This window comes from Natator depressus, chromosome 10 (genome assembly GCF_965152275.1).
Source record: "Natator depressus isolate rNatDep1 chromosome 10, rNatDep2.hap1, whole genome shotgun sequence".
Classification (NCBI taxonomy): domain Eukaryota; kingdom Metazoa; phylum Chordata; order Testudines; family Cheloniidae; genus Natator; species Natator depressus.
In genome coordinates, this window is record NC_134243.1 from 33,493,163 (window position 1) to 33,505,998 (window position 12,836).

General features: G+C 54.2%; 1 protein-coding gene across 3 annotated transcripts in view; it reads right to left on the reverse strand.

Annotated features, from left to right (window-relative positions):
• TFAP4 (transcription factor AP-4) overlaps positions 1-10,256 on the reverse strand; it is a 32,827-nt gene extending 22,571 nt beyond the window's left edge. For 2 of the 3 annotated variants that reach the window (XM_074964671.1, XM_074964672.1), the window contains exons 1-2: positions 10,052-10,256; positions 780-945 (exon numbers count right to left, since the gene is read on the reverse strand). In XM_074964671.1, coding sequence (XP_074820772.1) covers positions 780-945; positions 10,052-10,140 — 255 coding nt within the window. In that variant the 5' untranslated portion in view covers positions 10,141-10,256. The remainder of the gene's footprint in view (positions 1-779; positions 946-10,051) is intronic. The other variant, XM_074964670.1, reaches the window with a different exon arrangement.
• Between the last annotated feature and the right edge of the window lie 2,580 nt (positions 10,257-12,836).

The following is a 12,836-nucleotide window of genomic DNA, read 5'->3' on the forward strand; positions in this document are numbered from 1 at the left end:
ATTCTACTAGCACAGGTAAAATTGCTTCACTGGTAACAGCCTTATATGAGGCAACAAGACCATCAGTTTTACAATCCCTACTCACTAAAGAGCAGGGAAGTGGCCAGTGACAGTAATTTACCTAAATATTCTAGGTTTCAGAGTAGCAGCCATGTTAGTCTATCAGCAAAAAGAAAAGGAGTACTGGTGGCAACTTAGAGACTAACCAATTTATTTGCGCATAAGCTTTCGTGAGCTGCTGTAGCTCACGAAAGCTTATGCTCAAATAAATTGGTTAGTCTCTAAGGTGCCACAAGTACTCCTTTTCTTTTTGCTAAATCTTCTAGTTATCTTGCCATGCCACTCATTGGTTTGACATGAAAAATGCAGCTTGCATATTTGCTCTACAACACGTCTACACACTCTTAACATATCACTAGTGTAGTCTATGAATTGCAAGGCTAAGGGAACTTCTATATTACTTACCTTCACTATAATTTCAGTGCTCACGCTACCTTCCCCCCGCCCCCCTCAAGTTCGTCGTCTCATTACATAATCACAGGAGCAACCTTAACTACAAGCTGAAGTTTTCTGCGTGAGCTTATTTTACTTAGGAGATTTTTTTAGATTCACATGGTTGGGAGATTGAGTTACTTAATGACAGAACGTCACTGCTACAAAGCAATGGGCCAGCAACAAGTTAATAGCTAGAGGATTCTGGCAGCTCAGACAGAATCTGGACACCCACCCTGGAGCATGTGCACACCCTCACAGCCATACAGACACAGACTCCCCCTCACCTTACTGAGCTTCTCCCCGTCTGTGTGTGGAATGAGGGTTTTCAGAGACTGGAAGCCAGCATTGATGCTCTGCATCCGCCTTCGCTCGTTGCTGTTCGCGATTTCTCTGCGTATCCGCCGCTCCTGGTCCCGCTGGGTCTCTGGGGTCAGTGGGATGTTGGCCAGGCTGAGAGGGAGACAGAGGGTTAGCTGAGACAGGCAATGCTCAAGAGGACAGGCAATGCCAACTCCAAACCTGAAGATGAAGGTTCACTCTTTTTACCATAAAGAAAAGGAGTACTTGTGGCAGATTAGAGACTCACCAATTTATTTGAGCATAAGCTTTCGTGAGCTACAGCTCACTTCATCGGATGCATCATAAGCTCTAAGGTGCCACAAGTACTCCTTTTCTTTTTGCGAATTCAGACTAACACGGCTGTTACTCCGAAACCTGTCTTTTTACCACGATATACTACATTACAGGATAGAGCCCCAGAGGGTGCTCTTCCCAGATGCTACCTGTTTTGCAAGGACCAGATTGGTAGTCAACGAAACTTTCAGGGAACCAAACAAAAGACTATTCTCCTGAGATGGAGGAGCAGCCGTTCCTGCACTTCACCTCAAGCTACAGATCTACAGTCCTTTTTCCAGGCAGTGATCACAACCTGAGATCACACCTACACCTGGAGTTGGGCGGGGGTCATTTTCATGAGAATTTGGAGGCGTCTGGGGAATGCAGCTAATCCAAATTGAGGCTAGAACTCACTCCCTAGGTCCTTTTCCGGGTATTTAAATTCAGGGATTGCTGGGACCTTGCATTTTAAGATCTACTACATGGGACAGTCCTATGGGTAAAGATGGTGCTGATCCTCCTGAAGGAAGGACAGAAACCTAGTCAATGTCAGTCACTCCCTCTTGGGCCACTGTGCCGGCAGAAACTAACCAGGCCCCATCAGCCTCATACTTCCTACATAAAGCACTTTCTGCCCAGAAGAGGTAGAGGACAAGGTGCTGCTGCCCCTGAAGGACAGAGCAGCATCCAGGTGATTTTAGGGCAGAGGGAGGGAAGAGCTAGGAATGGGGACCACACCTGGGAGGGACATCACACCATTCCAGTGGTTGGGGGAGCAATCAGCTTTCCAAACTGAGAGACTAACTGCTTTGGGACTTTGCTCCTATTAATGACAACAGTTTATTTGAGCCCAATACACCATCTTGTTTTTGAGGGATGGGGGAGAAGAGGAGTTTCCCCACCCTCACTGCAAGCAGGTGTGATTCAAAGACTGCCTGCTCCCCAACTCTCATTCCACAGCCACACCACCGCAGGCTGGGATCTCTTGCAACCTCCAGAGCTATGCAGGGTCAGAGCAGAACAAAGCTTGGCTAGGAGGCCACTAAAGAAAATCCAAGGTGCTGAAGAAAGTGGTGACGCAGTAGGTGGCACTCCTCCTTGAATTAATATTAAAAAAACCCAATGCCCCGGCATGAGACTAGGGAAACTGCATCTTTCAGATGAGGCTTAGTACGGAGGGCCTAGACATACGTATTCATTAGAGCCCAGGGTACCTCTTCTAAGACAAGGCGTCACCCCAGCAGTCTGCCCAACTTCTAACTTGGTCATTGCATTCTACTCCATTGAACAACCAATTCACTTTCAACTGGACGCAGTTGCCTCTCCTTGCTGTCATACCCTGATGCGGACTGGTTACCTGCACTATGAAATTGCTAGGTTCAGTCCCTGCGGGGCTCCATTTCATCACTGGACACAATGACTCCAATACAGAGAGATGGGAAGAGTCTTTGGAATGCTTCAGTTCGAAGGTGCTAAGCAAGACCAAGGTAAAGGGACCCTCCGGTACCAGCGGAGCAGAGCCTGGCCCTGAGCTGGTCACTGCAGCAGCTGAGGAGTCACAGCTCCTCCAGGATGTGTTTGAGGGCTGTGAAAGGTGCAGGGCTGGGCAGGGAAGAGGGAGGATTAAAAGATTGAGAGAGCTGGTGAGCTGCAGCAAGGGCCTCTGGTTACTCACCGCCACCGCCACCCCCCCCCCCCCCCCCGCAACTTCTCCATGGTAAGAAAGAGCCAAGCATCTAAGCTGAGGTCCCTGCAGGGCCAGCCTGTGTGTGTGGCCCTGGTAGAATCGGATGAGAGGCCCCCTCCCCCTCTTGCTGATGGCTTCCAGATGATCACTCCCAGCAGAGGCAGCCCCCACCCCACCCAAAGCCACGGCTCCCGCCTGCTTCCTGCTGCCTCTGCTGCGCGTTCCGTTCCCGAGTGATCTGGCAGACTGGCCAGGAAAACACTTCCCACACCAAACGCCACCAAGCAGCTAGCTGGAGGAAGAGAGGGAGGAAGAAACATTGTGGTCAGTCCTGCAGGGGAACCTGGGCTTGACCAAGACCGGCTCACAAGTTTTTAAACTCTGTCTACACTAGTGTTTAAAACCATGCCAACCCATATTCCTAGTCCAGACTATTCCTCAACAGAGGGCATTTTTGAGGCCCGGGAGAGGAAGAGAGAACCGGCTGCCTTAATGCTAATACAGAATATATTTTATTAAAACCAAAAGTTGAACTCCACAACAAGGTGAAGCAGTGTTTACACAGTACCCCCAGCTCTGGATCTACCCCTCCATGCCTTCCATGCAATGCACGACCAGCAGCCTCACCCTCCTAACAAACCTGCACATGTGGCCCATGTCGCAGAGCAACAGGAGACTGATTCATGTGCCAGGCCTTGGAATAGCAATCCTGGCCCACTGACAGAGACAATACTTTAGGAAAGACTATTGGCAATTTCAAAGGTCACATACCTTGCAAATCACCGAAAAGCTTTAGGCCATTGGAGAGCTGGGAATGTTACTTAACAATGCTAAAGAGGTGGTTTCTAGCCCTGACCAGCTATGAGATGCATGCCTTAAAAAAAAAAAAAAAAACACCCCCACAGACCACGTCTTTCTGATTACTATCTTGTATTTCGTGTATTTTCCCATCATGATGTTAGTAGCCGCTATATCAAGAATTAGACATAGAAAGCAGCTTTCTAAGGGTATGAACTATTCCATTATGTATGTACAATAGCCAAGACTGCATGAGAATTCAGTTACTAAAGTCATGCTGGCATTCAAGAACAATGAAAATTGCGCTTCCAGCCACCTGCTATCCACTGTCACTTGTTAACAGCCAGCAAGATCTCAGCCCGAGAGATTCCGTATTAACTCACCCTAACAACCACTTTCCTCTCTGTTAACTACCCTGATGTGTCTTGCAGGCACCAGTCCTGGCCAGCTGTGTCAAGTACGCTACAATCAACCTGCAAAGACAACCAGCAAGGGAAGACACTGCAAGTGCGAGGAGAGCCTCAGACAGAAGAAGCTATACAAATGCAAAGTATTAAAGACTAGTGACTGTTTCCTAGAGCGAAGAAAGATCACATTGCTTGACATTGCAAATGGAGATTTGTTTATTTGCCCATTTTCGTTCATGTTATACAACAGAAGTGCAAAATGGGCTAATCCAATACACCAGGTATGAGCCAGCCCCTGGGCACAACAGGGCCAGAGACTCAGCCTGACCTCTCAACCTTCTCCTCCTTTTGTGGGCTGAAGTTCAATTTCTAAGGGTGCAGTCAGTAGCCAGTAGTGTCAAGTCATAAAGAAGCTGCTGAACTTCAGGGCAGCACCCACAAGTTCATCACATCAAAGCCAAGGTGACAGGAGAGAAAAAAAGAGCAAAGCCCCTGAACAAGGGTTTGCCATTATATAAATGACACGTTCTTACCACCCCAGGAAACAAGGCTCTGAAAGCCAGAGCCCCAAGGGAGGAGCAACAAGAGAACAGAGACTGGGGTTCACGCCACAAGAGTGCGATATTAAAGCACAGTTCTGTTCCGAAGAGCAGTTGTCAGACCTGTGCCCATGTATATTCAGGGTCCCCTAAAGTACATACTGGCTCACATTAGCCCAGCGAGCACAGGTCTGCTCTATTCAGTCTTGAACACCAGCTTTCTTAACTAAATCAACTGCTGAGCCAAAATTCCTTCTTTAACTTTTCCTGAACAACCCTAGTGAAGGCAATGGGATTGCACAAGTATCGCTCAGGGCCGTACATCTGGCAGTGCCTTGGTTATTGGGGAAGATGGGCAAAAAGGAACCCAGCCTGTCTCTCTGAGCCCATACTGAGTTCACAGCCTGACAGTTAGGGGAAATACCTTCTTACTCCGCTGTCACTGAACGTGGAACCCCATTGTGCTATTGGTCACACAGCAAGAGTGAAAGCACAAGTGAAAACACAGATGAAAGCACATGACTATTCAACAAATATATTCAGAAGGATCTGAAGACAAGACAGTCTCTTACTGCTAACTCCAAGGCCACTTCACTGCTCAAGACAAACAATAATCTTGCAGATCGGCTCTGGCCCTGCAGTTCTGTAGGGATACCAAAGGTGGATAGCAGGGTTTCATGGGGCAAGCATGACTCCAGTGCAGGTGCTGGCAGGACCATCGAGAAGGCTGCTCTGGCCCATATATTGAGGTTAACTCTTTCCTACCCTGCATCCTCACAAAACCAATCAGTGATCCCACAAACTCCAGCTGGATCCGTCCAGAAATACCCTGGTCTGTGCCCACAAGCCAGAAGACCAACCCAGGGTTGGCCGAAACAAGACCCACTCATCCAACTGTTCTACACTAAAAATCCCAAGCCATCCTCATCTTTAACGGGTCAGTGATGTGCTCCATTCTGGCCTGAGGTGGGCCTGTAGCCTTTCTGAGCATCATCCCCATATTAAAGATGGAGCAGACTGTAGATGCCTACATTTTTTTTTTTTTGTAAGTGAAACCCTCAGGTCTCACATGTGGCCGCTACGGCTTTCCTTTGAGAACAGCTATGAGCCCCAGCTGCTATCTGTGTCTGAGAAAGTCTAAACCTTTGGCCCATGGGGAAATTAGACAAAGGTGGCTCAAGAGGGCCATCTAGGAAGCAGAGGTTCTTAAGAAGAGAGAAAGAGGAAGAACCCATTTCCTCATCAGGGGACCTCTCATAACCTTCCCCCCCAACTGTTCTTCCTGGTGAAAGACTTTTAAAAAGTGACAGAACTAAACAGAGAAAAATGCATTTAGAAGCTAGCCTGGTGGATTAAATACGACAGTGGGAGTTAGTACCTTGATCTTTTACCTTGGGAGGCTAGAGTGCAGATTTAGACGTTGGTCACAAATAAAGCGAGTTCAATGGATTTTCATGCTTGTCCCTTCAGACTTTTATTCATAGCCCTTTCCCCGCATGCACAAACACACCAAAATACAATTCAATACGACTCAGTCTCTGCTCAAAAAAGATCCAGCGCAGGGTAGGACACTGCAGATGAGAAGCAAGATTCTTTCATACAGCTAGGCAGGAAGAAGCTTGCCTAGAACCTGCCTGCACTGTACCAGGCTCCATCCAATCTGCTGGATCCGAAGAGTACCAATTGCATGTAAGTCTCTGACAGAGGACCAGTTCTGCCTTGGGGTTCCTGATACTTCTGCCCCATGTTTCATTTACAGGACAGAGGAAACGAACATAAACCAGTGTTGACATACTCAGTCTTGGACTAGAATTTGCAGCACAGCATTAGGGGATTCTATGGCAGCATCATGAAATATCTGTAACTTCACCCAGACCCGAAGATGAGCTCTGAATAAGCGCAAAAGCTTGTTTCTCTCACCTCCCCGTCCATGTCTCTGTAACTTCAGCTGTCATTTATTGGGAATAAATTAAATAGCCACACTTAGCATGCAGGTATCTTCCAAGTGAAGTACAAACACAGGCTAGTTATTAAGCAGAATAAAGCTGCTATGAAACAGCTGAAGGAGACAAGTCAGTCTAAACAAAAAGCAGTTCTCATAGGAGATTCTTGAAGTTATATACTTAGTATGAGACCCACTTAATAAACCAGTATACAGACACTGAACATATGGAGACGTAAGCAGTAGTCAGTCTTCCAGCCTGTATACCAATGACTTGTTCATCAGTATGAAGGTGATATTTGAAAACAGGTTCACTTTCACCTGTGCTAGTTGTTCCTGCAGAAGTGTACCCAAACCAATAAGAAGTCTAAGAATAAAATGAAATTCCTACAGAAAGTGATCACAGGGTTTCTACAAACCCACGATATTCCAAAGAACTCTAGGGATACAGCCTTCCTACAGCATTCTGGGTGTTGAAGCAGAACTTCATCTTCTCCTTCAGCAGTGAAAGAGACTATGGGAAGTCATCCCCTTACAGTCTAAGACAGGGGTGGACAAACTTTTTGGCCCAATGGCCAGATCGGGGTTGCGAAACTGTATGGAGGGCCGGGTAGGGAAGGCTGTGCCTCCCCAAACAGCCTGACCCCCGCCCCCTGACTGCCCCCCTCAGAACCTCTGACCCATCCAACCCCCCTGCTCCTTGTACCCTGCCCCCCCCCAGGACCCCCGCCCCTAACCACCCCCCCAGGACCCCACCCAACCCCCCCTGCTCCCTGTCCCGATTTCCCCCGACCCTTATCCACACCCCAGCCCCGACAGGTCCCCTGGGACTCCATCCCCATCCAACCCCACCCCCGTTCCCCATCCCGACTGCCCCGACCCTTATCCCCTCCCCCGACAGGCCCCCCAGGACTCCTACACCTATCCAACCCCCCTGCTCCCTGTCCCCTGACTGCCCTCCAGGACCCCCTGGCTCTTATCCAACCCCACCGCTCCCCGCCCCCTTACCATGCTGCTCAGAGCAGCAGGAGCTCGCAGCCCCACCGGAGCCAGCCATGCCGCCCGCACTGCCCGACGGGCCAGAGCGCTGGAGGTACAGCAGCGGCGTGGCTGGGGAGAGGCCAGAGGCTAGCCTCCCTGGCCAGGAGCTCAGGGGCCAGGCAAGACGGTCCCGCAGTCTTGATGTGGCCCGCAGGCCCTAGTTTGCCCACCTCTGATCTAAGATGTTAATGTCATCCTAGTGGCAAGTGGAAAATGTTCCAATCACCAAGTGAAAGCACAGATACAAACCTGTTCTCTCACATAAATTGTGGTGGATTAATCTAAAACAAATGCATCTCAGTGCTTCCCCCACCCCAACAATAAAAAATAAAATTCAGAAAACACCCCCCATGGGCAACTATCCTGTAACTATCCAATGTGTGTGAAACTGAAAAGATGCAGATTTTATTCTCAAGCTTCACAGGGGATGAGTGAATACATTGTTCCGTAAAATTCTACCCAGAATAATGGTCGGTGCCCTTCTAAGCATGATATTCTAGATCAGGGGTTCTTAACCTTTTTCTTCCTGAGGTCCCCGCCACATGCTATAAAAACTCCATGGCCCACCTGTGCCACAACTATTCTCTACACAGAAAAGCCAGGACTGGTGTTAAGGGGTAGCACGCTGAGCAATTGCCACTGGGCCCCCCCCACAGTTGCTCAGGCTTCTGCTTCAGCCCCAGGTGGCGGGCTCAGGGCCCTGGGCTTCAGCCCTGCACAGCAGGGCTTAGGCTTTCTGCCCTGGGCCCCAACAAGTCTAACACTGGTCCTACTTGATGCATCCCCTGAAACCTGCTCGCAGCCCCTGCACTCCTGGTTGAGAACCACTGTTCTAGATTAATACAGCTTCAAGGTGCTTATGGAAGGATTCCTCTTTTTCCTATCCTAAATTTCTAGAGAGCTTAATGAGCCACAGAAAGAATACTGTTGGTGGCACGCCTTGGGGCAGGCCTTCAAACACAGGTTATAATCTCCGCTGCGGTTAACTAAAAAGACAGCCATCACCACTTGTCCAGGACCGATATTTGAGTAGGAAATAGGCCAGCTGAGAGACATTTCAAATAAAGCCAGCATACTGCAGGCAGAGAGGAACTTTTAGTGCTGCTCCCACAATTAAGAGAATACCCTGAAAGCACTTTTTAAAATATATATGTATTAGTTTATGCTAAAGTACGAAGCAATTCCATATGACATAAAGACTACACCAAATTGTGATCCTCATTAATATTAATACAATACCACGAAGGACAATTTCCTTCTCATGCAGGCTGCTCAATAGAAGGTCCCCCTTTGTAAATGGATCCAAGTTAGTTACAGCATTTTTGTATTCTGGCTACTTCCCTCCCAGTTTTCATTCTGAAGATGAGTACACAAGTGTAAGACTCCAACTCTTTCTATACAGTAAATCCCTCTAGGCCCCTAAGATGGGCAAGAGTATGAAAGATGATGATGAAAGGGACTTTCTGGAGCCTTACTTAGCACATCCGTTTAGACCTTTAGGTATCCATACAGCTGGCAATTTGCATATCCCCAATTTGTAAATGAAACATCTTTCTGCAGGTATTGAGTGTTTCCCCCGCTGTATGTACTAACTTAACACGTTGCTCTGGCCACAGCGGTGCTGTTTAACTTAGTCACCCAACAGAGTGGATCTCCAAAGTCCAAACATACAAGGGGCATTAATTTTCCCCCGGGGTGGGGAGAGACACCAGCTTCGAGCGGTATCATTCGTGCCTCCCCAGGAGGCGCCGAAAGGCTCTCCCGGCCCCGCACAGCGGTGCTGCCAGCTGCCCGCGGGCTGTGGCCCAGGCCCAGCAGGGGGTGCATCTCCACGTGCAGCCCGCACGCGGCTCCAGGCGCGTTCGGGGCGAAGGCCCGGGCTGTAACCAGCTCTCCAGGCAGAGAGCAGGGGCCGCCGGAGGCACCTGCCCAGCACTGGCGGCCGGAGCGGCCACATGGCCAGGGCGCTGGGCCGGGCCCGCTCCTTCCCCGCAGCCTGTGGCGAGCGGCGGTTGGGCCCGCCCCTGCCAGCTGCTGCACGCGCCGTGGGGCGCGCACGCGTGGGCCGGGGCGCTGCAACCCCCGCGGGGCGCAGGCGGCTCCTCGCTCCGCCGCGGCACCCGGCCCACGCGGCCGCCAGGGCCGGGCCCGCTTTGTGCGGGGCAGCGTGGCCGGGCGCCTACATCCCCCACAGGGCCCCGGCCGCCGCACTACATGTCCCGGCGGCCCCGGCGCGCGCGGGCCCGCCCCCCGCGGGAGGGCTGCCGAGTCACGGCCAGGCCCCGTGGTAAACACACCCCTCTTTAAAGCTCCCCCAACATGCGGCCGGCAGGCAGGGCACGCGCGGCCCGGCCCGCACCCCGACCCGGGGCGGGAGACGCGCCACAGCCGGGCGGCGCGGTGCGCCCGCCAGGCCCCGCACGCGGCCCCGGGCTTCAGCGCCGCGCGCGGCCCCACGTGCTCCGGCCAGCCGCGCCGCCCGGCCCGCGCCCCGCGAGCCCCCCCCGGGCGCGCGGGCGGCACCCACCTGCAGAGCCCGCCGATCACCTCCTTCTCCGACTTCCTGAAGTGCTGCAGCGCGGGCACCTTCTGCGCGGGCACCATGAAGTACTCCATGCGGGCGCCGGCCCCAGCTGAGCGCGCCGCGCCTCTGCCGCTCAAGGCGGGAAACAGCTGGTGCGAGCGCAGCGCTCCCTCCCCCGGCGGCGCCGCCTCCGCCAGCCACCGGCCCATGTAAACAAAGGACTATTTGCCGCCGCCCCGGCCCCCTCCGCACCGCCCCCGCGGCCCCCCCGCCCCCTCGCACGCCTCCTGCCGCGCCGCGCCGCCTTCCCGCAGCGACCCCGCTGCAGCCCGCGCCCCCGCGCCGCCCCCAGCCGCGCCCGGGCTGCCCGGCTCCCTGCGCCACTACGGGGTGATGCGGCCCATCAGCTGACAGCTTGGCAAGCGGGCCCGGAGCAGCCACGGGGGGCGGGGGATACACGGCCGGGGGAGGGGCAGAGCCGGCCCCGCGCATGTGGGGGGATGCACGAGGCAGGCTCGGCCCCACACATGGGGGATGGGGGAAATGCACGGGGCGGAAAGGGGCAGGGCCAGCCCCGCACGGGGGAAGGGGAGAGAGGGGTAGGGCTTGCTCCGCACATGGGGGGGAGGGGCAGGGCTAGCCCCACATTGGGGGATGCACGGGCGGGGGGGGGGGGGAGGCTGGCCCCGGACGGGGAGGGGTCAATACGGGGGGATAGGATTGGCCCTGCAGATGGGGCGATGCACGAGGCAGGGTCGACTCCACACATTGGGGGGGGGGAGGGTGGTGAAGGGAGACTGGCCCCGCACGGGGGAAGAAGGGATAGGGCTTGCCCCGCACCTGGGGGGAGGGCTGGCCCCGCACAGGGGAGCAAGGGGAAGGGCTGGCTCCGCACATGGGGGAGGATGCATGGCCGATCGGGGCGCACATTGCACGGCCGGGGAGGGGACCCGGAGCCAGAGCTGCAGCGGGGATGCAGGCGGCAGCTAGCGTCTGCGCTGTGGGGAGTCCCCCTGCACAGATCCGTGTCCGGCACGGCCAGGGAGCCGGGCACACTAGGGAGGCCAGTACTCGGTCCCCGCGGGCTCGCTCGGCAGTGACACCGCCCGGCCCGGGGTAGCGGCTGGCCAGCAGCTGAACGGCCCAGCCAGCCCCGGCCCGGGGCGGTGCCGATCCATCCCGCCCAGGAGCGGCGCCTCCCCCGGCTGCGTGGGCCGGAGCGACGCGGGACGCGCTCGGCTCCCCGCGCGGGTGGGCCCTGCTGGGCGCCGGGCCGGTCTGCCGGGCGCCGGGCCGGTCTGCCGGAGCTCGGGAACAGGCCGCAGCGCCGCCCCCTCGCGGAAAGCACCTTCGTGCCCCCCGGCCGGCAGCCCGCCCCCTAACCTGCACCGCTCCGCGGGGATCGCCGGGACCGGGAGCCCTAACCCCACACCTGGCCCTGCCTCTGCCCGACCCAAGATTACCCCTCCCCTGGCGGAGGGTGCCAGCCCGGTTCTCTCCCCACCCTGCTCCCAGTGGTGGCAGCGTGAAGCTGGGGGCTAGTGCACCAGGCCAGAGTCCCCCGCAGCTTGAATCGTGCACCAGTCTAGTACAGAGGCTGCCTAGGATCAATCTCCAGGGGCATGTCCGGCAGTGCATACCCTTCCTCCCCGGGGCCACTCACCTGCCTGGGGAGCCCCCTTTCCTAGCCCCTACCTTCCTTACTGCCTGGCTTTGCCAGTTGTCAGGCCTCAGGTGGGATCTTTGCTTCCAGCCCATCCCGGGGCAGGGAATCTATGCCTGTCAGCTTGAGGGGGCGAGCTGGCATCAGCAAGGGATCATTGCCCTAGCACTGCTCTCCTACCCTGCTAAGGCCTGGCTCTACCCCCTGTACATACTGTGCCCTGGCTGCACCCCCACACCCTGTTGATGTCATTGCATCCCCCCTTTACCTGCCACCATCCCCAGCTGCCAGGGGTCCCTCTGGCACCCAGCCACCCACAGGCTACTTTGCTGTTTGTCTGACTAGCAGGTGTGAGGAGGAGACTCACCCTGTTGTGTGTCTGTGCCCCACAGACTGACCAGACCAATAGGCAAGGCCAGGCTGTGCATGAAGGCCAGCCTCCCACCTCAGGGCCCTTGGGAGCCTGAAACAAGAGAAAGTAGCAGATGTGCCCTGCTCTGCTTTGCTGAACTCCTCCTATGCTGAGCCAGCTGGGCCCCCAGCTCCACAGGGTGAGGGAGGTAAACAAGAGGAGAGGAATGCCATACCTGTTCTTCCCAAGTTGTGCACAGTGGGAGGCAGTGCAGCCTAATGGATAGAGCATCAAACTAGCACTCAGGAGATTTGGGTACTATACACAGCAGGCACAATGGCAGAGCTGGGAGACCTGGGCAAGTCACGTCCCCGCTCTGCATCTCAGTTTCCCCACAAAATGGGGCTAACACTACTGCCCTCTTTAGTAAAGCACTTTGAGAATGAGGAGTGCTACAAAAGAGCTGTTATCAGCTGCTGTTGGTGATGATAACTTAGGGCCTGTCTACACTTAAAGTAGGGCTGCTGTAGTACTTCAGTGAAGACACTACCTATGCCAACAGATGGGGTTCCCCTGTAGTCATAGTTCATCTACCTTCCCCAGAGGTGGTAGCTAGCGCTATCTACACCAGGGATTTGGTGGGTTTAACTGCCTTACTCAGGAATGTGGATTTTTCATGCCCTTGAGCAATGTAGTTATACCAACCTAATTTCCTTATGTAGCCAGGCCAGAGAAACTGAGCCAGTTTTAATTTTCCATCTCATGTAAGAGGC